The sequence below is a fragment of the Phycodurus eques genome, chromosome 1 (assembly GCF_024500275.1).
Source record: "Phycodurus eques isolate BA_2022a chromosome 1, UOR_Pequ_1.1, whole genome shotgun sequence".
NCBI lineage: Eukaryota > Metazoa > Chordata > Actinopteri > Syngnathiformes > Syngnathidae > Phycodurus > Phycodurus eques.
The window spans coordinates 41,961,819-41,988,748 of NC_084525.1; the positions used below are offsets into that span (position 1 = coordinate 41,961,819).

Sequence of the window (26,930 nt, forward strand, 5' to 3'; positions counted from 1 at the left end):
GATGAGGAGACAAAGGATGAATGACATTAATGAAATAAGGGGGAATAATGAAGGAAAGAGAAAATGGAAATTTGTTTTATAGTAATTAGTGATTGCAAAAATCTGTGATGAAAAACTTCTCAAACCATCTGTTTACATCCAGTAACGCGGATAAACACACGCATACAGTAGATATATTTTACATTTTGGACTAAAACATTAAGGCGAGTGGAAGTTACCTTCTATAGGTTTAGGTAGGAAATGTGCAGCTGGTTTGGTCTTCTTAACTCTGTTGCCTTTCATGGCCTGCCCTTCCTTGTTGAGGCCCAGGAACCAGGCCCGGCCAGACTCCTTCTGCCTGTACAGCATGGAGCTGTAGATCACATAGTAGTTCTCAAACACAGACTCCTTAAATTTGCACTCTGGGGTGAACGTTTCCTGAGGAGACAGGCATGAAAAGACGTTCAGCACTGTAGTTGTTGCCTTTTCCACAATATCAGAGACCCTTACACAAAATGAGGAGAAAGAAGAAATGTTGCACAGTTCCTGAGAGGAATAAAAAGGTGCTTGGCATACAAGAGTCTGGAGGGAGGCACCAACGCCTCTCATAAACACACCCATCTGTTGATTGTTTTGATGAGCTATTTGATTAGCCAGTCAGAAAAGTGTCCAAGGTGATATGTTCACATTCATTCTTTTGTCCTGAACAAAATGAAGTAATCAGGCTGCCGTGTAGAGGAAATCCATCCATCCATTTTCTTTACCGCTTATCCTCACTAGGATCGCAGGCGTGCTGGAGCCTAAATTATTTAAAATTGGTTGACCAATGTTTAAACTATCGAGGGTAAGCTTTACTTTCCGTTTTGTGTCCTTCTCTATACCTCGGTGGGCAACACTGAGCAGCCGCTCACTTGATTGTATGCCTAGCTCTACTCACATCATGGTCACGAAAGCTGTACTCGACATTTGGCTGAGACAGAAAATTTTATTTGATTTGAGTGCGACAAGTGGATGTTAAATTTGCTGAAATTCCTTATGCTTTAATTTGGATGCAGGAATGTCAGAGACCTTTTATTAAGACACCTGGGAACTGGTTAATCAAATTCCTTTAATCAAATTCCAACTGTAAAAAAAAAAAAATTCCATCTCCACAAAGTTTCCAGCAAGTCATTTAAGTACTAAATCCTGCTCACAAACAACAAAGAAATGGCAATGAGAATGAGTGTGGAGGGATAATATCCCAGTCATCTTTTCCCATGAATAAACCGTGTGCGCAGATTGACAAACATATCATAAGGCCCAAATAAACCCCTTTTTGGGTATGTTTGTCTGGGCCTCCTCTTATTGGCTGTTGTGGGCCTCTTGCCTGAGCCACAGACACATTGTCATTCAGCTCAGGTTTGCCGGTCCGAGTCTCATAGCAACATGAGGAAGACAATGTAGCCGTGGCAACCAACCAGCGCTGAGGGGGAGGGGTTGGTGTGAGTGTGAGTGTGTGTGTGTGTGTGCAAGGAGTGGTTGGTGGGCTATAAACGTGAGACATAAAGAAATGTACACGACGACCACTCAGTAATTTAACATATTATAATAGTTCTTCCTGACAAGCTTGTTCTTCCAGAACACGACTGTGGGAAGTCGTCTCTGGGGCGCCAATAAGCAGCTGTGAGTACATTATATGTACGCACACGTGCACACACACACACACACACACACACTTGTGGCTCTAGGGGATGAATGGAGGGAGGGAGGTTCAGGAGCATTTGCTCGGCTATGAAATGTGACTAAATAATTGGTTGGTGACAAAACGAGGCAGCTGATGAAGATTCAATGCTGTATCAATGACACTAGCATGCTGCCACCAATTATGCGTGGGTGACTGCTCTGATTTGAAACAGTCAGAGGATCTTTGGGGCACTGAATAGGTCGTACATATTTAGTCTCGACCTTGGGCCAAGATTCATTATTCATTTGTTGAAGAAGATTATCTTTTGTGATGCACACGTTGCCCGGCTCATGTTTGCGCTGGTCAGAGAGGCCATGCATCATTTAAAGCTGCTTTTAGAATAAAAGCTGTTTCACGCTGAAGCCGAAGCCAGGTGAGTCATTTCAGCGGTGCTCGGTCCTGTCATCATTTCTAAATATCAGAAGGGCAAAAGAATGAATGAAAGAGCACAGGGCGGAGTGAAACTGGGACATGAAGAAAAAGAGGGAAAATAAATCACAAAGCCAGGAGGATGACAACAACAGCCTCCTGGTGGGAAAAACAGCAGGAGATTCTCTCCCGCTCTCTTCTTAAATTGTATTTGCTATCTTGCATTTTATCCATCATTCTTCTTTTTGCGTCACAGTGCACATGGGCGTGCTCTGTGCTGTCTTTTGACTTGGATGTGTACTGTGCATGCGAGGCACATATGATCAAACACAAAAAGTGCCACAAACGTGGAGTATCATGCTCCCTTGCTGGACCAGGTCGCAGAGAGCACCCTTGCAGTATCTACAGACCTGGACAACATTGTTGGTACCTGGTATCCTACAATGAAAAACTACTTGAAACTGACAAAATAATTAACAAATAAAAAATAGAGCTGTCAATCGATTACAATTCTTAATCAGGATTACTTACACATTTTGTATTTGGTATTTTAAAGTTTTTAATACTCATCAACATATGAGTGGACAAATATGCTTAACTTATGCAAATATATTTATTTCAAACTCAAGCCCAACAAGATACAACAGATGAGTAGATACTGTTAAACTGTTACTGTACTTTACTGTGTACTGTACTGTTACTGTAAAATTAAACAATAAAAATAATTACACACATTGTACATTTAAATGCAACACAAACAAAGAGCTTCATTCAAAAAACAGTCAGCTTAATGCTCACACGCAATTGAAAACACCATTGACTGGGTAACAAAAATTAGCATGGAAGTAGCAGTAGTCCTATACCTTCATGTGTCCATCCATCCATTTTCTGTATCGCTTATCCTCACTAGGGTCGCAGGCGTGCTAGAGCCTATCCCAGCTATCTTCGGGCGAGAGGCAGGGTCCACATTGAACTGGTCACCAGCCAATCGCAGGCTACATATAAACAAACCATTCCCACTCACATTCACACCTACGGGCAATTTAGAGTCTTCAAACAACCTACCACGCATGTTTTTGGGATTTGGGAGGAAACCGGAGTGCCCGGAGAAAACCCACCCAGGCATGGGGAGAACATGCAAACTCCACACAGGCGGGCCTGGATTTGAACCCAGGTCCTTAGAACAGTGAGGCAGATGTGCTCCCCGTGCCTGCGTGGGTTTTCTCCGGTCACGCCGGTCTCCTCCCACATCCCAAAAACATGCTTAGTAGGTTAATTGACGTCTCTAAAATTGCCCCGAGGTGTGAATGTGAGTGCGAATGGTTGTTCGTTTGTATGTACCTTGCAATTGGCTGGCAACCAGTTGAGGGTGTACCCCGCCTCCTGCCCGATGATAGCTGGGATAGGCTCCAGCACGCCCGCGACCCTAGTGAGGAGAAGCGGCTCAGAAAATGGATGGATGGATATATATATATATATATATATATATATATATATATATATACACGCACACACATACATATATACATACACGCACACACATATGTATATATGTATGTATGTATATGTGTGTGTGTGTATGTAAATATATATGTATATACACACACACACACAGGTGCTGGTCATATAATTAGAATATCCATAAAGTGCTGGAGCCTATCCCAGCTATCATGGGCAGGAGGCGGTGTACACCCTGAACTGGTTGCCAGCCAATCGCAGGGCACATATGAACAAACAACCATTCACACTCACTTTCACACGGACAGGCAATTTAGAGTCTTCAATTAACCTATTTTTAGGATGTGGGAGGAAACCGGAGTGAAACTCCACACAAGCGGAGCCGGGGATTGAACCCCGGACCTCAGAACTGTGAGGCAGACGCTCTAACCAGTCCTACACCGTGCCGCATAATTCGAATATCATGAAAAAAAATTCAATTTAAAAAGTGAAACTTGGATAATGTATACATTAATTTTACACACACTGACATGTTTTAAGTGTTTATTTCTTTTTATATTGATGATTAAAACTGACAACAGGTGGCACGGTGGACGACTGGTTAGAGCGTCAGCCTCACAGTTCTGAGGACCGGGGTTCAATCCCCGGCCCCGCCTGTGTGGAGTTTGCATGTTCTCCCCTTGCCTGCGTGGGTTTTCTGCGGGCACTCCGGTTTCCTCCCACATCCCAAAAACATGCATTAATTGGAGACTCTAAATTGCCCGTAGGTGTGAATTTGAGTGCAAATGGTTGTTTGTTTGTATGTGCCCTGCGATTGGCTGGCAACCAGTTCAGGGTGTACCCCGCCTCCTGCCCGATGATATCTGGGATAGGCTCCAGCACGCCCGCGGCCCTTGTGAGGATAAGCGGCTCAGAAAATGGATGGATGGAAAACTGACAACAAACGAAAACCCCAAATTGAGTACAGAATATTGTGGAGAGGTGCAATATTGAACACACCTGGTCCCACACTCTAATCAGCTACTTAACCTGCAAAGGCCTTTAAATGGTCAAGTTCTGTAGGCTACACAATCATGGGGAAGACTGCTGACCTGACAGTTGTCCACAAGACAACCATTGACACCTAGCACAAGGAGGGTGAGACACAAAAAGTAATTGCTAAAGAGGTGACTGTTCACCGAGCTCTGTGTCCAAGCACATTAATAGAGAGGCGAAGGGAAGGAAAAGATGTGGTAGAAAAAAAGTGTAGAAGCAATAGGGATAACCGCACCCTGGAGAGGATTGTAAAACAAACCCCATTCAAAAATGTGGGGGAGATTCACAAAGAGCGGACTGCAGCTGGAGTCAGTGCTTCAAGAACCACCACGCACAGACGTATGCAAGACATGCGTTTCAGCTGTCACATTGGAGGACCCATGACTTGTGGCTAAGACTAAGCTTGTTCTTTGCTTTATAGACTTCATTTTTGCTTCTCTAAACATAAAGCTGATGTGACTTGTCAAAGTGTAAATCTTTTTGAGGAATATCACATTTTAGTCCAGGCTTGATTAATTAATTTGTTTTTTTTAATTATTCCCTTGAACCACAAAAATAAAGCAATGGCTGATTTTCATTGGTTCATTTTCTGCAAATGATTATCAATTATGACTGTTGGCAGTTTTATGTTTTTTCAGCATTTGCACATACCATGTAGGTTTTTCTTTCTTTAATGGGAGGCCACCAACATTTTAGGCGGACCTACGAGCCACTAAAAACGGAGCACGCTACAATGGCACTGAATAGTGTATACCTCCACCAAGGCAAAACAATCCCATTTTGGATGAGCTCACCCTCATACTGTAAATACCCACCTCTTGCATAGAGAGAGATGCATCAATCAACAATACTGGCCCATGCCCCACCCTTACACAGGTTTTGTGTAAATTGGTTTTGTATTTTTCATGTGAACACCAATAAATAAAACAGACTCAGAGTGATGAAAACAAGCCTAAACTAGTGTTGTAACACTTTGAGCAGTTTGCGGCAAGGATGAGCGCGTCCAAAAACAAACTGTCAAAAAGCAGCGAGCTGAAATCCCCGAGAGATGTGACTGTGAGGGCAAATAGGCCAAAAGACAGTCTGGCTGATTGACTGTCTGTGGCCAGATTCATGCCAGTGACGTATAGCAGAGGTCCCCAACCACAGGACTGAAAAAAAAAGAATGTATTTTTTGAGTGGAGTTGGAGACTGGGCTCGAGAAACCCGTGGGGCGGCTGCCTCCTTCATCACGTGAATCTGGGAAATGCCCCGGTGGGTTGCAAATTATGCTAATCAAGCTATCGAAACTGAACCATCAAAGACAAGCCTTTGGAGTGTTTTGAAAGAAAAAAAGATTACCCCAAGATGGGAACGGCTTGTTAAAGAGAAAAAAGTGCAGGCTATAACTATATTCAGCATCATTGTGAGTTGTATATTTAATCATCTGTTTTTATTTGTTTCTTTGCCGGGCTGTCAAAATATGTCTATGTGAAACCGGTCGGGAGTGCAAAAAACAGTGGCGACCTTTGACATAAAGGATGTCTTAATAAGGCAGTAAAACTCTGCAATAATAATAAAATAGTTAAATGTAAATATATGGAATTACAATTGGTTCATCATATTATGAATATATTACCATTCAGATCCTCTTGTTTAAAAATGCGGCTACACTCTTTCAGGTCGTGGGAGTTGTTTTTCACCCCAGTGTGTAAGCAAACACACGTGCGTCTGTGCATGTGGGTGCGCTGCTCAGTTTGTGGGTGTGTTTGTTTCCAGTTATTATCAAAGCACTAATTACCCCAGGGGATTGTGGGTAAACAAATTGTTCCACAGAAAAAGGAGTCAATGAGTACGATGATGAGGAGTGTGGAGGAAGCAAGAAAAAAAGAAGTGAAGAGCTCTGTTTGAGACAGGTTTTGTGTAATTCTGTGTGGGTTTTTTTGGTGTAATTCTGAGTGCTGCAATGATAGTGCTCTGAATTGATGCACCTGCCCACATGCTCTGATTTGGGCCAGAAACACATATACACAAATCTGAAGGAAATATACTTTGACTCAGTCGGGAAGTGCAGTTAAAAAATTTTTTTTTTTAAATGCAATAACGAGGCTGAAACAGCAGGTCTGGTGATTGTGACACATGAAATGAGGCAACAAACAGATCAACAGCACCTTAACAATAAATACCAGGTTAGGGTGGTGAGGTTTAAATACAGTGGGTACGTAAAGTATTCAGACCCCCGAAATCTTTCACTCTTTGTTATAAAGCAGCCATTGACTAAAATCATGTAGGTTCATTTTTTTCCTCAATGGACACACAGCACCCCATATTGACAGAAAAAACTGAATTGTTGGAAATTTTTGCAGATTTGTTAAAAAAGAAAAGCTGAAATATCACACATCCATAAGTATTCAGACCCTTTGCTGTGGCACTCATATTTAACTCAGGTGCTGTACATTTCTTCTGATCATCCTTGAGATGGTTCTACACCTTCATTGGAGTCCAGCTGTGTTTGATTATACTGATTGGACTTGATTAGGAAAGCCACACACCTGTCTATATAACACCTTACAGCTCACAGGGCATGTCAGAGCAAATGAGAGTCATGAGGTGAAAGGAACTGCCTGAAGAGCTCAGAGACAGAATTCTGGCAAGGCACAGATCTGGCCAAGGTTACAAAAAAAAAATTCTGCTGCACTTAAGGTTCCTAAAACCACAGTGGCCTCCATATTCCTGAAATGGAAGACATTTGGGACGACCAGAACCCTTCCTAGAGCTGGCTGTCCGACCAAACTGAGCAATCGGGGGAGAAGTGCCTTCGTGAGAGAGGTAAAGAAGAACCCAAAGATTAGTGGCTGAGCTCCAGAGATGCAGTCGGGAGATGGGAGAAAGTTCTAGAAAGTCAACTATCACCGCAGCCCTCCACCAGTCAGGGCTTTATGGCAGAGCGGCCCGACGGAAGCCTCTCCTCAGTGCAAGACACATGAAAGCCCGCATGGAGCTTGCGAAAAAACACCTGAAGGAATCCAAGATTGTGAGAAAGAAGGTGATCTGGTCTGATGAGACCAAAATTGTACTTTTTGGCCTTATTTCTAAGCGGTATGCGTGGAGAAAACCAGGTACTGCTCATCACCTGTCCAATACAGTCCCAACAATGAAGCATGGTGGTGACAGAGTCTTGCTGTGGGGGTGTTTTTCAGCTGCAGGGAGAGGGAGACTAGTTGCAATCGAAGGAAAGATGAATGCGGCCGAGTACAGGGATATCCTGGACGAAAAACCTCTCCAGGGTGCTCAGACCCTCAGACTGGGCCGAAGGGTCACCTTAAAAAAAGACAATGACCCTAAGCACACAGCTAAAACAATGAAAGAGTGGCTTCAGAACAACTCTGTCTTGAATGGCCCAGCCAGAGCTCTGACTTAAACCTAATTGAGAATCTCTGGAGAGACCTGAAAATGGCTGTCCACCAACGTTCACCATCCAACCTGAAAGAACTGGAGAGGAGGAGGAATGGCAGAGGACCCCCAAATCCAGGTGTGAAAAACTGCATCATTCCCAAAAAGACTCATGGCTGTATGAGCTCAAAAGGGTGCTTCTACTAAATACTGAGCAAAGGCTCTGAATACTGATGGCTGTGTGATATTTCAGTTTTTCTTTTTTAATAAATCTGCAAACATTTCAACAATTCAATGTTTTTCTGTCAATATGGGGTGCTGTGTGTACGTACATTAATGAGGAAAAAAAATGAGCCTATCCCAGCTATCTTCGGGCGGGAGGCGGGGTACACCCTGAACTGGTTGCCAGCCAATCGCAGGGCACATAGAAACAAACAACCATTCGCACTCACATTCACACCTATGGGCAATTTAGTCTCCAATAAACCTACCACGCATGTTTCTGGGATGTGGGAGGAAACCGGAGTGCCCACCCAGGAACGGGGAGAACATGCAAACTCCACACAGGCGGCGCCGGGATTTGAACCCCAGTCCCCAGAACTGTGAGGTAGATGTGCTCACCAGTCGCCCACCGTGCCGGCATGATTTGAGCCAAGGGCTGCAATGTAACAAAAACTGAAAAATGTAAGGGGGTCTGCTTTCCGTACCCACTGTACCTTGGTTTTGTTAGTTTAAGTGCAGTATTTCATACACTCATTTTGTTTTTCTTTTAATGCAGGAGTGTTCCGATTCAATTGTGGTACAATCCATGAATTGATACGATGTAAGGACACTCGAATAACCATGTATACAAACAATATACACACACCACATAAATTTCACCATATTATCGTCACATCCAACCATGTGAACTATTCCTGTTGCAAATATGGTAAACTGCCAAGGGCCACTCTTCCTCAGGTGTTTTCCATGACATGACAAAGCGTAGGTTCTATGGAATTTCTTAGAACCACATTACATTCCAACTCATTTTAAATGGAAGACAGCACACATCAGCCACCATTTAGAGTGGCTCTGATTAACCCCAAATAACATTCAGTAGTTCTAGTAGGCTTTTCCTGACATTGTCACATCTTCCACCGCTCGCCGTGGTCCGCAGAGAGCTTTCACAGCATCAAAGGATCTCATTGTTCAAAAGAATTTCCAGTCATCGTTAAGTGGAGAAAATATGGCACAATGGTGACATTACCAAGAACTGGATGTCCCGCCAAAATTGTGAACGTGAAGGAAACTGGTCAGGGACGCTACCAAGAGGCTGAAAGCAACATTGAAAAGGTTGCAGCAATTTCATGCAATCTCCCAAATACATCCATCCATCCACTTTCAACACCGCTTATCCTGGTTGGGGTCGCGGGGTGCTGGAGCCTATCACAGCTGACTTCAGGCGAAAGGTGGACTATACCCTGAACTGGTCACCAGTCAGTCGCGGGGCACATACAGACACGGACAACCATTCGCACTCACATTCACACAGTCACTGAGTGGGAACTGAACCCACGCTGCCCGCACCAAAGTCAGGCGAGTGTACCACTACACCATCAGTGACCTCCCAAATACATATATACGTACATATAAATAAAATAAATAAACACATACATTTAAATATTTGCTGACCCGCCTTGACTCACATACACATAACTAAAGTGAAATGCTGTTCCTAATCCATCCATTTTTTGGGATGTGGGAGGAAACCGGAGTCCCCGGAAAAAACCCACGCAGACACGGGGAGAACATGCAAACTCCACACAGTCGGGGCCGGGGATTGAACCCCGGTCCTCAGAACTGTGAGGCTTACGCTCTAACCAGTCGGCCACCGTGACGCCTGTTCCTAATCCATAGGGTTCAATATGACATCAGTCCACACTATGCAGCTATAGCAGCTTCAACTCTTCTGGGAAGGCTGTCCACAAGGTTTAGGAGTGTGTTTGGGGGAACTTTTGACCATTCTTCCACAAGCGCATTTGATGGTGGACAAGAAGGTCTGGCTCTCAGTCTCCGCTCTACTGTAATATTATATATATATATATATATATATATATAGCAAAGCAGCCCAAGACCTTCAAACTACCATTACCACCACCATGTTTGACATGACTGTTGGTATGATGTTCTTTTTCTCAAATGCTGTGCTACATTTACGCCAAAAGTAACGAGACACACACACCTTCCAAAAGGCTCAGTCAGTCAGTCCACGTACAGAAATATTCTCCCAAAGGTCCTGGTGTCAATCAGATGTTTTTCTTTTTTTACATAAGTAAGATGAGCCTTAATGTTCTTTTTGGTGAGCAATTGTTTTGGCCTAGGAACTCTGCCATGGATGCCATTTTTGGCCAGTCTCTTCTTTATTGTTGTGTCATGAACACTGACCTTAACTGCGGCAAGGGAGGCCTGCAGTTCTTTAAAAGTTGTCCTGAGTTTCTTTGTTGCCTGGATGTTCGCTGGAATCCTAAAGCTGGAGAAATTGCTTTTGTAACCCTTTCCAGACTGATAGATGTCAATTACTTTATTTCGCAACTGTTCTGGAATTCTTTGGATCGTGTCATTTTGTTGCAGCTTTTTTTAGAACTTTTGTCTGAATTGATTTTGTCGGGACAGATTCTGTTTGAGTGATTTCTCGATTGAACAGGTCTGGAGGTAATGAGGCTTGGGTATGATCAGTGAAAATGAACTAAAAATTGTGAAGGCCAGGTAAATTTAAATGGTTTTTCCTAAATAAATGAAACGACCATTTGAATAGAGCATTTTAAGTTCACTTGGGTTATATTTGTCTGATATTTATTTGTATATATTATATAAATATATATAGATATATATTTAAGATCATCATTTATTTGATGATCTTAAACAAAGTGAGGAAACTATGCAAAAATATAAGAATTTGCAAAGGGCCGCAATACCATATATACAGCGGCTGAAATAAGTATTTAACACATGACCAATTTTCCCAATAAATATACTTTCAAAGGTGCTATTGACCTGAAGATTTCACCAGCTCTTGGGAACAACCCAACGAATCCATTCATACGAATAAAGTAGAACAAATAAGATTAGAAATTAAGTTGTAGGGAAAAACGTGTGGCGGCACGGTGGTGACTGGTTAGAGCGTCTGCCTCACAGTTCTGAGGACCGGGGTTCAATCCTGTGTGGAGTATGCATGTTCTACCCGTGCCTGCGTGGGTTTTCTCCGGGCACATCCCAAACACATGCATGGTAGGTTAATTGACAACTCTAAATTGCCCATAGGTGTGAATGTGAGTGCAAATGGTTGTTTGTTTGTATGTGCCGTGCAATTGGCTGGCAACCAGTTCAGGGTGTGCCCCTCCTGCCCAATGATAGCTGGGATAGGCTCCAGCACGCCCGCGACCCTAGTGAGGAGAAGCGGCTCAGAAAATGGATGGATGGATGGGAAAATGTGAAATGACACAGGGAAAATGTATTGAACTCATGAAGAAAAGGAGGTGCAAAAAGGCATGGAAAGTCAAGACAACAAGTAAAATCAAGAATCAAAGAGCTATCCAGCTCCTTGTCAGTGCAAATGAATATCAGCTGGTTCAGTCTTCACTGACGGCCTACAAAAAGGTTTCATTGCCAAGGTGTGAGTCAAGACATATTTCATGATGGGCAAGAGCAGAGAGCTGTCTCAAGACCATCGCAAAGACATTCTGAATGTTCCAGTGAGCATGGTTGGGGCCATAATACGTACATAATACGTAAGTGGAAAGCCAATCATACCACCATAAATTTGCCTCGATCAGGTGGTCCTCGCAAGATTTGTGACTGAGGAGTGCAAAGAATGATCAGAAGATTTGTCCAAGAGCCAAGGACCACCTGAGGAGAGCGTCAAAAAGACATGGAATTAACAGGTACTGTTGTCACAAAGAAAACAGCGAGTAATGTATTCCGTCGCCATGGCTCGTATGCACGCTCACAACGCAAGACCCATTGCTGAAAAAGCAATGTCAAAGCTCATTTAAATTTTGCTGCACAATATAGTCTGGTCAGATGAGCAAAATTGAACTGTTTGGTCATTGGCCCAAATTCATTTAAAATTCATTTTGGTGCCACGGTGGTTGACTGGCTAGCGCGTCTGCCTCACAGTTCTGAGGACCCGGGTTCAAATCCCGGCCCAGCCTGTGTGGCGTTTGCATGTTCTTCCCGTGCCTGTGTGTGTTTTCTCCGGGCACTCCGGTTTCCTCCCACATCCCAAAAACATGCAGGGTAGGTTAATTGAAGATTGTAAATTGCCCCGTAGGTGTGAATGTGTGTCCGAATGGTTGTTTGTTTGTGTGTGTGCCCTGCAATTGGCTGGCAACCAATTCAAGGTGTACCCCGCCTCCTGCGCGAAGATAGCTGAGACAGGCTCCAGCACTCCCACGACCCATGTGAGGATAAGCGGCTCAGAAAAATTGATGCATGAGTTTGTCTTTGTTTTAGTGTAGTTGTTCGACTGCATATACTACATTTACAAAATGTTTTAAATATTCCTTTCCTCTGAGATAAAATATTCATATTGCATTCATACTGTTACTAAATGTCTGTGCTTTTCTGACAATAAACTAGATTTTTATAATATATTTAGTAGAATAATAATAATCGTAACAATTAATAAGTATAATAATATTATTATTATCTATTAATGGCGAAGCTAGCCCTATTTTGGGTTGATATATATATATATATAAAAAAAATGCGGCACGGTTTATAATATATTTAGTAGAATAATAATAATCGTAACAATTAATAGGTATAATAATATTATTATTATCTATTAATGGCGAAGCTAGCCCTATTTTGGGTATATATATATATATATATATATATATATATATATATATATATATATATATATATATATATATATATATATATATATATATATATATATATATATATATATATATATATATATATATATATATATATATATATATATATATATATATATATATATATATATATATATATATATATATAAATAAATAAATAAAAGAAAATGCGGCACGGTGGCCGACTGGTTAGAGCGTCAGCCTCACAGTTCTGAGGACCAGGGTTCAATCCCCGGCCCCGCCTGTGTGCAGTTTGCATGTTCTCCCGTGCCCGCGTGGGTTTTCTCCGGGCACTCCGGTTTCCTCCTACATCCCAAAAACATGCATGAATTGAAGACTCTAAATTGCCCGTTGGTGTGAATGCTTGTTTGTTTGCATGTGCCCTGCGATTGGCTGGCAACCAGTTCAGGGTGTACCCGCCTCCTGCCGGATGACAGCTGCGATAGGCTCCAGCGCGCCCGCGACCCTAGTGAGGAGAAGCGGCTCAGAAAATGGATGGATGGATATATATAATATACACACACACACACAGCTGCTGCAAAGTATTTAACGTCACCATTTTTCTCATTAAAAATATATCCAAAGGTGCTATTGACATGAAAATGTCACCAGATTTTGGGAGGAACCCAAGTAATCCATACATACAAAGAAAGTAGAACAAATAAGATCAGAAATTAAATTGTGTGAAATAATCTGAAATGACAAAGGGAAAAAGTACACGCAAACTGGTATTTATTTAATACTTTGTACAAAAGCCTTTGTTTACAATGACAGCTTCACGACGCCTCCTGTATGGAGAAACTAGTCACCTATATGGCTCTGGTGTGATTTTGGCCCCTTCCTCCACACAAACAGTCTACAAATCTTGCAGGTTCTGTGTTTTTTTTTTTATGGACCTTGACTTTCAGTTCTTTCGGTAGATTTTCGATTGGATTCAAGTCAGGTGATTGGCTGGGCCATTCCAGCAGCTTTTTCTTTGAAACCAATTGAGAGTTTCCTTGGCAGTATGTTTGGATCATTATCCTGCTGAAACCTCCACCCTTGCAGCAAGGTAGCTACAGATTTCTGTCAAAAATGTCTTGGTACATTTGCCTATTCATCCTTTACCAGTAAGATTTGCTGAAAATCAGCTCCGCACCATCATGTTCCCACCTCCGAATGTCACGGTTGGAATGGTGTTTTCAGGGTGATGTGCAGTGTCATTTCTCCTCCAAATGTGGTGTGCATTATGGCATCCTTCTTCTTTCCCTTTTGGCTTGTCTCTTTAGGGGTCGCCACAGCGCGTCATCCTTTTCCATGTAAGCCTATCTCCTGCATCCTCCTCTTGAACACCAACTGCCCTCATGTCTTCCCTCACGACATCCATCAACCTTCTCTTCCTCAAGCTCTCTTGCCTGGCAGCTCCATCCTCATCATCCTTCAACCAATATACTCACTCTCCCTCCTCTGGACGTGTCCAAACCATCGAAGTCTGCTCTCTCTAACATTGTCTCCAAAGCATCGAACCTTGGCTGTCCCTCTGAGCTCATTTCTAATTTTATCCAACCTGCTCACTCCAAGAGCGAACCTCAACATCTTCATTTCCGCCACCTCCAACTCTGCTTCCTGTTGTCTCTTCAGTGCCACTGTCTCTAATCCGTACATCATGGCTTTAGACGAGCTTTGACATGCTTTTTTTTTTTTTTTTTTTTTTTTCCCAGCAATGGGGTCTTGCGTGGTGAGCGTGTATACAGGCCATGGCGGCGGAGTGCATTACTCACTGTTTTCCTTTTGACAATAGTACCTGCTAATTTCAGGTATTTTTGAAGCGCTCCACAGGTGGTCCCTGGCTCTTGGAGAATTCTTCTGACTATTCTTTGCAGTCCTCTGTCAGAAATCTTGCGAGGGGCACCTGATCGAGGCAAATTTATGGTGGTATGATTGGCTTTCCACTTACGTATTATGGCCCAACCGTGCTCACTGGAACGTTCAGAAGCTTAGATATGCGCGTGTAACCAATGCCATTGTTATGTTTTGCAACAATTACTTTGCAATGGTCTTGAGAGAGCTCTCTGCTCTAACCTTGACCCTTGACTCACACCTTGCAATGAGACCTTTTTGTAGGCCATCAATTTGGGCTGAACCAGCTGATATTCATTTGCACTGACAAGGGGCTGGATTGCTGTTTGATTACTTGATAGATTTTAGGTGTTGTCTTGGCTTTCCATGTCTTTTTGCAGCTCCGTTTCTTCATGTGTTCAATACTGAGAAATTTCAGGTCAATAGCACCTTTGGAAGTATATTTCTTGAGAAAAATGGTGACATGTTAAATACTTATTTGAGCCACTGTATATCTTTGCCTCAGGAGTACAAATAAGATACCTTGACTACAAGTGAGATACAGAGCGGCAGGATCAGCGCAACTGTGGAAAAGACAGATGAAAGTAAGGCATAAAATGATTGTGTCTGGCCTCTGACTCACTGAGGCTGACATGACATGCTCGTCTCATCTTGGACACAGTCTGACTGAAAACAAAAACATGACGTGCATGTGAATCACCAGCACATATTTGACACCCATCCATCCATCCATTCTCAACACCGCTTATCCTGTTCTGGATATTTGACACCCATACACGGGCAATGTTTCTAAATTTTTCATCCTTGTCTCGCCCAGGCGCCAAAACCCATCCACACTTTGCGGCATGGTTCATAATTATCAGGCAACAGCTCATTTCACACTTAGCAATCTGTTAGTCACACCCACACGCACACACACACACAAAATTGTTTACATGTGAGCGGGGGAACTGTTTTTGGCATGTCACGTACAACACCGATACACGAACAGACAATGTGTAATTTAACAGCTTGATGATGGTGTTCTGCCTCCACGACTGCAAAGTAATCAAATCTGTAAGGGCAATCGCATCACGGTTGTGGGTTGGGCATGGATATGGCTAAAGATTTCAAGCAGAGTGTGGAAAGTGGATGATAAGGGTACTGTAATTCTTTATTCTTTGTGTATTTTCACAGGAGAATTTCAGAAACATTTTATAAAGATAGCTGTGACGTGTCCCTAATTGTGGAATAAAAAGCATAATATTTAAGGAAGGAACATAAGGAACATTTCCATCAAGTTGTACATTTAGGTTTAGCTGCCTATGTGACGGCACAGCTAGTCAATCCAAAGCAAGTTGCTAAAAGGTTGCAGTTATATTGGTCCCCTTCAATTTTGGGGGGACATTTGCGGACCACGACTAACTGAATCAAACTGTACTGCTTGGCAGATCAAGTCCTTGTGATGTTTAAGGATCATCTCTTAAACTGCACATGACAAGCTGCCAAATTGCAGCAACCAATTAAATGTCAAGCAGTGCTGACATCATGAATCAGAGGCTGGATTTCAGTGTGTGACTGCCTGCACAGAACTTGGGCGGGGTTCAAAAATGTGTGTAAGCATAGGTGGATTCCACTTTAGTGATATATTTAAAGGAAGCCTCCATGAGAGAGAGTGAGAGAGAGAGAGAGAGAGAGAGAGAGAGATGGTGTGAGGGTGCAGAATAATTCATATTCAGCGCAAGCATTTCTTCTCGAAGATGTCAACTTGTCATTTGTGCTACAGTTTTTAGATACATGTTCAGTGATGGCTTGAGATACGAGTTTAATTTGTTCTCTGACCACGATCTTAACTAAAAAAAAAAAGCGTGTTTCACATCATCTGTGCCCATTCAAATGAATGGAAATGCATTAATCCGTTCCAGCCTCCCCCCAAAAAATAAATTTTCTGTGTTTTCTAATAAGGTAAAGTAGCACTAGTCTATACTACTGTACTTTATAAAAACAAAGAGTAATAACATAATTAGAGGCAAGAAGACGGAGACGAAAGAGAGGCAACATGGACTTGATAGAAAACCTGGAGAACATTATAGGTGATCGGAGTAGATCAAAGTAGCTCCAAATCGCTGAAGCCCCATGCACAAGAGACAGGCGTGGAGGGACATGAATAGGAAGATTAACAATTAAATAGAATGTAAGGAACTAAACCGTTTGTACATCATGATTTAATGCTGCAATCCAATTCCTTGTGCTGCTCCCTCTCATGTGTCCGCCTTGGCTACCAGCAGGGAGTATAATACCGAACTGTCATGCAGACACAAAGAACAACAGTGCTTCTTCTTCTCCAGTACTACAACTGTAAGTGACTCAGTAAAATGCTGTAATATTAGCCATTTTTTTCATAGAGGACGAAGAATATATGCCTGCTATATGATCTGTCTGTTGCTCCACCTGTTGTGTTCAAATATCCATTGCTTGAAGGTTTCTAAAACCATAACTATCAATGCTAACATTAGCAGGTCAATGGTGTTTTCCTGCCCTGCAATTGGCTGGCGACCAGTTCAGGGTGTACCCCACCTCTCGCCCGAAGAAAGCTGGGATAGGCTCCAGCACGCGACCCTAGTGAAGATAAGCAGTACAGAAAATTAATGGATGCATGGTGTTTTGTAATTATGTTGTGTATGAGGTTATAAACTGGATAAGCATTCAGCAAAAGTATCTTTGTTTTAGGTTTAGTTTGACCGTTAACTTCAACTGGTTTTGGCATTAAAGCGCTTGAAGCCTCGTTTTGATGAATTGTTCACAATTTTCCAAACTGCTGCTTATTGTGAAGTGCGTTGATTTGAGTTCACTGACACCATACAAGGCTCGTATCTCAAGTGTGCGCTCACATGTCAAAGGGAAAACTTGTCCAAATGATGGCCCATATCTTGAAAAACTCGTAAGTCTGGTCAATCGTATCTCAAGACACCACTGTAGGTAGGTAGATAGATGGGTAGGGAGGGAGGGAGTTATGCAAGTGTATATGTGTGCATTAGGGATGTCCCGATTGAGCACATCTGCCTCACAGTTCTTAGGACCGGGGTTCAATCCCCGGCCCCGCCTGTGTGGAGTTTGCATGTTCTCCCCGTGCCTGCGTGGGCACTCCGGTTTCCTCCCACATCCCAGAAACATGCATGGTAGGTCAATTATGAACTCTAAATTGCCCGTAGGTGTGAATGTGAGTGTGAATGGTTGTTTGTTTGTATGTGCCCTGCGATTGGCTGGCAACCAGTTCAGGGTGTACCCTGCCACCTGCCCGATGATAGCTGGGATAGGCTCCAGCACGCAGAAAACCCAAGCAGGCATGGGGAGAACATGCAAACTCCACACAGGCGGGGCTGGGGATTGAACCCGGTCCTCAGAACTGTGAGGCTGACACTCTAACCAGTCGCCTACCGTGCCGCCCAGTCCGATCCAATACTTTTTTTTGCCGACATAGGACCGATTACCAATCTCAAAGGTTGGATTGTAACACCCCTAGTATGTATGCACTGTATGTATGCATGCATGCATGTGCATTTAGGCATGCTTACCGAGGAGTAGAGGTGACCCTCTCCGTTCATGGCAATGTAGAGACCACTCTTTACTGATTGGATGGCCACCACTCTAAGTCCCACTGGAATTAAGTTGAACAGAGCTGTGAAAAAGGTAAGACATGGTGGTTTTATGTGCCATTGGAGTTTTGAACAGTTAGTTTACACAAATAACACAAGACAACAGTTAATGGATAGGTCTTGTAATGAATTCATTAATCTTGTGTGGGCTTCTCCAGCCATCCATCCATCCATCCATCCATTTTCTACCGCTTATCCGAGGTCGGGTCGCGGGGGCAGTAGCTTTAGCAGGGACGCCCAGACTTCCCTCTCCCCAGTCACTTCATCCAGCGCTTCCGTGGGGATCCCAAGGCGTTCCCAGGCCACCCGAAGGATGTAGTCTCTCCAGCGTGTCCTTGGTCGTCCCCGGGTCTCCTCCCGGTGGGACATGCCCGGAACACCTCACCAGGGAGGCGTCCGGGTGGCATCCGAATCAGATGCCCCAGCCACCTCATCTGGCTCCTCTCGATGTGGAGGAGCAGTGCCCGTTAGTGCCTGTCGTGGCGGCAATCCCTGAACCCGTTGGTGGACACCAACGGTGAGGGATGCCGACAAGCTGAAGAAGGAGTCCTATCGGGCCTTTTTGGCCTGTGGGACTTCTGAGGCAGCTGATGGGTACCGGCTGCCCAAGCGGAATACAGCTTTGGTGATCGCTGAATCAAAAACTCGGGCATGGGGGGAGTTTGGTGAGGCCATGCAGAAAGACTTCCGGACGGCTTCGAGGAAATTCTGGTCCACCATCCGCCGTCTCAGGAGGGAGAAGCAGTGTGCACTGTGTATAGTGGGGATGGAGCGCTGCTGACCTCGACTCGGGACGTTGTGAGTCAGTGGGGAGAATACTTCGAAGACCTCTTCAATTCCACCGACACGCCTTCCCATGAGGGAGCAGAGTCTGCGTTCTCTGAGGCGGGCTCTCCTATCTCTGGGGTTGAGGTCACTGAGGTGGTTAAAGAGCTCCTCGGTGGCAAGGCCCCGGGGGTGGATGAGATTCGCCCGGAGTTTTTAAGAAGGGGGACCGGAGGGTGTGTTCCAACTACAGGGGGATCACACTCCTCAGCCTCCCTGGTAATATTCAGGGGTGTATATTCATATTCAGGGGTGTTGGAGAGGAGGGTCCGCCGGGAAGTTGAATCTCAGATTCAGGAGGAGCAGTGTGGTTTTTGTCCTGGCCGTGGAACAGTGGACCAGCTCTACACCCTTGGCAGGGTCCTTGAGGGTGCATGGGAGTTCGCCCAACCAGTCTACATGTGTTTTGTGGACTTGGAGAAGGCGTTCGACCGTGTCCCTCGGGGTGTCCTGTGGGGGGTGCTTCGTGAGTATGGGGTACCGAACCCCTGATACGGGCTGTTCGGTCCCTGTACGACCGGAGTCATAGTTTGGTCCGCATATCAGGTAGTAAGTCGGACTCGTTTCTGGTGAGGGTTGGACTCCGCCAAGGCTGCCCTTTGTCACCGATTCTTTTCATAACTTTAATGGACAGAATTTCTAGGCGCAGCCGAGGCGTAGAGTGGGTTCGGTTTGGTGGCCTCAGTATTGCATCTCTGCTTTTTGCAGATGATGTGGTTCTGTTGGCTTCATCAAGCCGTGACCTCCAACTCTCACTGGAGCAGTTCGCAGCCGAGTGTGAAGCGGCTGGGATGAGAATCAGCACCTCCAAATCTGAGACCATGGTCCTCAGTCGGAAAAGGGTGGCGTGCCTTCTCCAGGTCAGGGATGAGATCCTGCCCCAAGTGGAGGAGTTCAAGTATCTTGGGGTCTTGTTCACGAGTGAGGGAAGAATGGAATGGGAGATCGACAGGCGGATCGGTGCAGCGTCTGCAGTGATGCGGACTTTGTATCGATCCGTTGTGCTAAAGAAGGAGCTAAGCCGAAAGGTGAAGCTCTCGTTTTACCGGTCGATCTACGTTCCTACCCTCACCTATGGTCACAAGCTGTGGGTCATGACCGAAAGAACAAGATCCCGGATACAAGCGGCCGAAATGAGTTTCCTCCGCAGGGAGTCCGAGCTCTCCCTTAGAGATAGGGTGAGAAGTTTGTTCATCCGGGAGGATCGCAGAGTAGAGCCGCTGCTCCTCCACATCGAGAGGAGCCAGATGAGGTGGCTGGGGCATCTGATTCGGATGCCTCCCGGACGCCTCCCTGGTGAGGTGTTCCTGGCACGTCCCACCGGGAGGAGACCCAGGGGACGACCCAGGACTGGGAACGCCTCAGGATCCTCCCGGAAGAGATGGATGAAGTGCCTGGGGAGAGGGAAGTCTGGGCGTCCCTGCTAAAGCTACTTCCCCCGCGACCCAACCTCGGACAAGCGGTAGAAAATGGATGGAGGCATAAAGGCTTACTTGGTGAGTTTGGTGTTGAAGAAGTTGAAAGCTCTGATCTCAACTTCATCAAACACCCTTAAAAGTAAAACGGCCAGCTTCGGTGACTTTGCAAATATGTTTCTCGATGAGTACCCTCTAAAATCTTGCCAAAAGTCTTCCCAGAAGAGTGGAAGCTGCTGGAGCTACAAGGGAACTCCATTTTCTTCCATGTTCACTTGCCATGAGTCTTTTGTCTACAGAGAGTATCTTCATGGAAGCGGCTCTCTGTTATGCTGCAAAGGATATGTGTGCATCACAATAACAACCTACGATGAGAGGCTTGACAGCAGATATTACTTTTTTTTTTTTTTTTTTTTGCAGTGCGTCTTCCCTCCAATCAAGGTTTGATTACACAAGGGAAAGCAGAGCCCTCATTAATCAAGACTGTTTCCAAGTGCTTTTTGAATCTCTCTCAAACCAACACACACATCATTAAGCATTGAGCAGAGGAAAAGTATGAAATGTGCAAAGATGATTATCCGTAGCAGAAATGCTTCCAGCTGATTAAAAGAGAAAATTTAAAGCTGCAAGAAGTGATGAACGTGACCTCGCACCCCCTTTTCATGGCGAATCCTCAAAATGACCATCAAACTTTGACGCCACACTACACCAACATTAGATGGCGTAGGCAAAAAAAAAAAAAAAAAAAAAAAAACCTTGACAATTTAGTGTCATCCATCTGTCTAGGATATCTGCTTCTGATTGGAGCTCATTTGGACAAATTCCCTATGAGTTAGTTAGTCAAGGTACGAGCCCTGGAAATCACACAAATGGCAGCTTCAAATCAAAATGGCAAACTTCCAGTTTAATTTTGTGCATGGGTTCTCAATACTTTTTCGTGTGTCCTGTTATGTCCTGTTATATGTGTGCACCTAATTTCATGTTAGGGTTGCACGATATTTAAAAAAAAAAAAAATGACATTGTGATTTTTTTTTTAACCTGCAATATATATTACGATGTGAAATAATATAGGATCAGTGTTGGGAAGGTTCACTTTCTATGCGAACTAATTCAAAGTTCAGTTCATCGTTCTAAAAATGATCTGGTTCAGTTCATAGTTCATAATTCAAAATTTTGAACTGAGTTCACTCGTCCAAAAACGAAATAGTTCATACTTCTTCTTTTTTTTTTATTTTTTTTTTTTAAATGTTGTCAATGGGCTATTACCCCCAAAATACTGGCATTTAATTTCCCCATTGATGCCACCCATTCAGTCCTCACAAGTTGCCAGCTGCAGCCTACAATCACAAAAAGATGAGAAAAAATGTTTGGCCTGAATGGTGTTTTTGTTAAAATGAGGAATTACAACAAAAACAGATTTTTTGTCCTTAATGTGCAAACAAAAACACGTAACACAGTGTGACAGCAACGATGATGGAAGGACATTAATAACTGCATTCCTCACAGCTATAGCTGACTATATTAACAAAATATTTAATCTACTCATACATTACAAAATCAAATGCCATATTATCACAGTGTTATCACAGTGTTTTAACTAAAGCATTCTGATACAAATAATAATTTTCCTAGTAATCCATTTTTACAATTATCTACTGTATTACAAAAGAACATTAACACCCATTTATGTAGTGTCCCTGAACACACCTCACACACTCACACAGCTGCTGCATTCCTTCAGACGGTAGTTTCATTCTGAAGACTGAAATTGGAAATGCAGCAGGTGTACATTGTTTTCCATGTCCTCTTTCATAGTTATCTTGTAAGGAGATAAGTATACAACACTCTGGGCTGCTCTGTGTGTTGTTTGAAGCATTATAATTTACTGTAACATGGGTGCTAATCTTATTAGCATGTCCAAATAGGTCCATCTGCTGGTCACTTAATATTACAGTTGTAATAGTGAATCCACTGTATATTAAAGTACACCAACATCGCAGCAGACCTTCTTGCGATGTGACTATTGCACACACGTACATCGCAATGACAATGCTCAAAAAAAGTATCGTACAGCCCTATTTCATGTCAATTTGTGAAACTTTTCAACTTTCCAGGGGTCGTAACTGAGATAGTTTTAGTTTGTCGTGTTGGGTTTAGGGAAACCTAAAATATATATACATAATCACTACGGTACACATGCTTTCAAAAATGTATGTTTTTCTGAGCATGTCGAGGGTCCCAAAACAGCAGAATCATTGTCAGACGAATAATGAGAAACAGCGATTTTTAGCAGGCCTTCGCACCGCCTAGTGCTTGACACAATGGCATTCCTATAAATGGTATAGGAAGCAGCACAGCTTTCTCTGCCTGCCGACAGAGCAACAAGTGCTTGCAGATTAATGTATGCATATACAGTATAAACGGGTTTCTTCAGATCAATGTTGCATTGATGTCATCACAAATGCCTCTAAGATGTTGAAAAAAAGAATTCCTGTGGACGACAGTAGTGCGCAAAGTGGCACTGTGTGACAAGCAGAGTTTGATGTGCACTGCTGACTGTCATGGCAGACACCGGCCATCATGGCGGCATGTTCATACTGCAAACCCCAATTCCAATGAAGTTGGGATATTGTGTAAAATGGAAATAAACAGAATACAATGATTTGAAAATCATTTTCAGCCTGTATTCAATTGAATACACTACAAAGACAAGATACAGTGTATTTAATGTGCAAACCGATAAACTATATTGGTGTTTCTTTTCTGCAAATATTGACTCGTTTTGCATTTGATGCCTCCAAGACATTCCCAAAGAGCTGGGACAGGGGCATGTTTATCACTGTGTTACATCACCTTTCCTTTTAATAACACTCAATAAGCGTTTGGGAACTGAGGTCACTAATTGTTCAAGCTTTGTAGGTAGAATTTTTTCCCGTTCTTGCTTGATGTACAAATCTCTATTGGCGTATTTTGTGCTTCATAATATGCCACACATTTTCAATGGGAGACAGGTTTGGACTGCTGGCAGCCCAGTCTACTCTTTTACTGCGAAGCAAGTCTGTTGTAACAATGTTGCTTGGGATTGTCTTGCTGAAACAAGCAGGGACGTCCCTGAAAAAGACATTGCTTGGATGGCAGCATATGTTGCTCCAAAACCCATAAGTACCTTTCAGCATTAATGGTGGCTCCACACATGTGTAAGTTACCCATGCCATAAAATCTCACACACAACCATACCATCACAGATGCTGGCTTTTGAACTTCTCACTGAACTTCTCACTCCCATCTCACTGGCCTCAAGACTAGTTGGCGACCTAATGGCGACCTGGTTGCAGAGACGACTCCGTGACATCTCCTGGAGACTAGCCGTGTCACCAAGGAGTAGTGCTGAAATCGAACATGTTCAATTTCATTGGAGACCTTTTTGGCGACTTTTTCAAGTCGCCAAAAGGTCTTGGAGACATCGTGGAAATTAATTCAGTCCATGACAGGGGAGATCTCTCTGCAAGGTCTCTGGGACATCCCCCAGACCTTTTGGAGACCAACAAGACTGAGGAGGTATCGCAAAGACCTATCCGCTACTTCACGGCATCGTCTCCGTGACAATGCTCGACCGATTTTTGTTGGGAAACATTTGGCAGTAGGCTACATCAAACTAATTCAAACATATATTTTCCTCTTTATTTTTTTATTATTTTAATCATGTAAAGCACACTGAGTTACTTTATGAAATTCGCTATGCAAATAAATTTGCTTTGTTTTGGTCTACACATGTTGTCAATGGCTATTTTTAAACAAAACATTTTCTTTATTTTTCCTAACTTCTAGCATGAGGTAGTTAAGCTTCCTGTACCTAATATGTTCCATGTGGGAACTTGGTTCGCTCCTCAGCTGTAGCAGAAAAATCGAAATAAGAATACATGTACTTTCTTTTACTTTTGGGTTCCAACCCACCAGTTGTTGAGAATCACTGCGACTAGACCACGTGACTGAGAGCCCTGAATGTTTTAAATTATATTATTCTGCCTTTACATATTAAAATGTGTGTGTAGTGTTGTTTTTTTATTCACAAAAATAAAAAGTTTGCATGAGAAATGTTGTTTCATGCTATTTTATTGTTTACATTATTTTTATGTTTACCTGGAAAAATACTCACATAAGCGCATAACTACCAGCTGTTTGCCTGGCAGTGACCCTGTATGCTATTAGATACATTAGATTTATTACTTCTTATATAGTTTATTTGTATATTTAAACAGTGCAGATTCTATCAATATAATGTTTTCCCTCCTTCCACCTATTGAGCAGAGCTCTTCATATTATAGAGCTAATTTTACTTGAATTTTTTATTTTTAGTGGTGTTATATTTAAACTACTGTAAATTTCCAATTGCCAAGTCGCCGCAACTGCCAAGGCTGATCAGTCGCGGTGACTTTGCACAGCGGAATACCAAAATCTTGCTTGCGCTCTCACCAAGGCAACATCGCGCATAAATCAATTAGCACAGTTAACACAATTAATATTTAATTAATTAGTAATATTTGAATTTCTGTGATTGGAAATGTACTTTCAATATACTGTAACACCACCAAGTGAGATAGGCCCTAACAGTCCAGATGGCCTGGAGGACTCGATGTCAATGATTTCCCCCCTAAAAATTTAAACAGGGCTGCACGATATATTGTTTGGTCATCGTCATTGCAATTTAGACAAACACAATAGTCACATCGCAAATGTACTGGTGATGTACATGGCAAAAGAACTCTGGTAAGCAACATGCACTGTGTGCACCATTGCACCAATCACAATCATACTGTGAATAGTTTAAGCTTGTAAACCTTTCTCCAAATAAGAGGCAAAATGTTCTCGCTTCAAGTTGTTTGTTTGTCACTCCCTGCTGTCGTTTACTGTAAAACTGCCACGTAAAACAAATAATGAAACAACGCATGTCCGCTAACCTAAGTGCTAGCATACGGTGATAAGAAAAACTAGACATGCTAATAAGATTAGCACCGATGTTGCGGTAAATTATAACCATTTCATCATAACCAATTATAACCGAGAAAAATGTGCGCTGGTTTTCACATGTCATGTGGACATCTCTATTCATGGCACCTTCAGCGTATGAAAATAGAACGATCAGCCCCATATTTCTTATTTCATGGACGATAAGCCTTTTCCTCTCCATTACACGCTCACTAGAGAAAAAGCCTGATGAGGAACATGCTTAACATCCATCAAATCCATATTTGGGCTATCATTCTGATATTTTCAGAGGAGGAACGGGTCATAAGTAGAGATGTCCAGATAAATACTTGCTGATGATTGATGATAGCTTTCTGACATTAAGCGACGTCATGCTTTTTCTCTATCGTGAGCACATATGGAGAGGAAAATGCGCAACGTCCATAAAATCAAAAATATCATTGTAATATTGTCAGAGGTTAAAGGTGCCATAAGTAGAGATGTCCACATACATTTTGGTGATGATTGGTGACAGCTTTGGGATATTGAGCAACGTTAAACACTTACATTAAGCGGTATAGACTGTCCCTGTGGCCGTCCATCCATCCATTCATTTTCTCCAGCAGCTCGTGACCATAGGTGAGGTTAGGAACGTAGGTGGACCGGTAAATTGAGAGCTACGCCTTTCGGCTTAGCTCCTTCTTCACCAAAACAGACCGATACAAAGTCGATCTCTTGTTCCATTCTTCCCTCACTTGTGAACAAGACCCAAGGTACTTGAACTCTTCCACTTAGGGCAGGATCTCATCCCCGACCTGGAGAGGGCACGCCACCCTTTTCCGACTGAGGACCATGGTTTGAGATTTGGAGTTGCTGATTTTCATCCCAGCCGGTTGACACTCGGCTGCGAATCGCTCCAGTGAGAGTTGGAAATCACGGCTTGATGAAGCCAACAGAACCACATCATCTGCAAAAAGCAGAGATGCAATACTGAGACCACCAAACCGGACCCCTCAACACCTCGACTACGCCAATAAATTCTGTCCATAAAAGTTATGAACAGAATCGGTGACAATTCGCAGAGTCCAACCCTCACCGGGAACGAGTCCGACTTACTGCTGGATATGCGGACCAAACTCTGACTGCGGTCGTACAGGGACCGAACAGCCCGTAGGACTCCCCGAGGGACACGGTCGAACGCCTTCTCCAAGTCCACAAAACACATGTAGACTGGTTGGGCGAACTCCCATGCACCCTCGAGGACCCTGCCGGGGGTGTAGAGCTGGTCGACTGTTCTACAGCCATGACGAAAACCCCACTGTACCTCCTGTATGTACCTCCTGACCCTCCTCTCTAGCACCCCTGAATAGACATGTGTGATCCCCATTTAGTTGGAACACACCCTCTGGTCCCCTTTCTTAAAAAGGG

The 26,930-nt window shown here is 43.3% G+C and overlaps 1 protein-coding gene across 2 annotated transcripts in view; it reads right to left on the reverse strand.

Annotated features, from left to right (window-relative positions):
- LOC133410915 (fibroblast growth factor 14-like) overlaps nt 1-26,930 on the reverse strand; it is a 69,151-nt gene that overhangs the window by 7,262 nt on the left and 34,959 nt on the right. For both annotated transcript variants that reach the window (XM_061692567.1, XM_061692576.1), the window contains exons 3-4: nt 18,216-18,319; nt 219-417 (exon numbers count right to left, since the gene is read on the reverse strand). In XM_061692567.1, the coding sequence (XP_061548551.1) occupies nt 219-417; nt 18,216-18,319 (303 nt within the window). The remainder of the gene's footprint in view (nt 1-218; nt 418-18,215; nt 18,320-26,930) is intronic.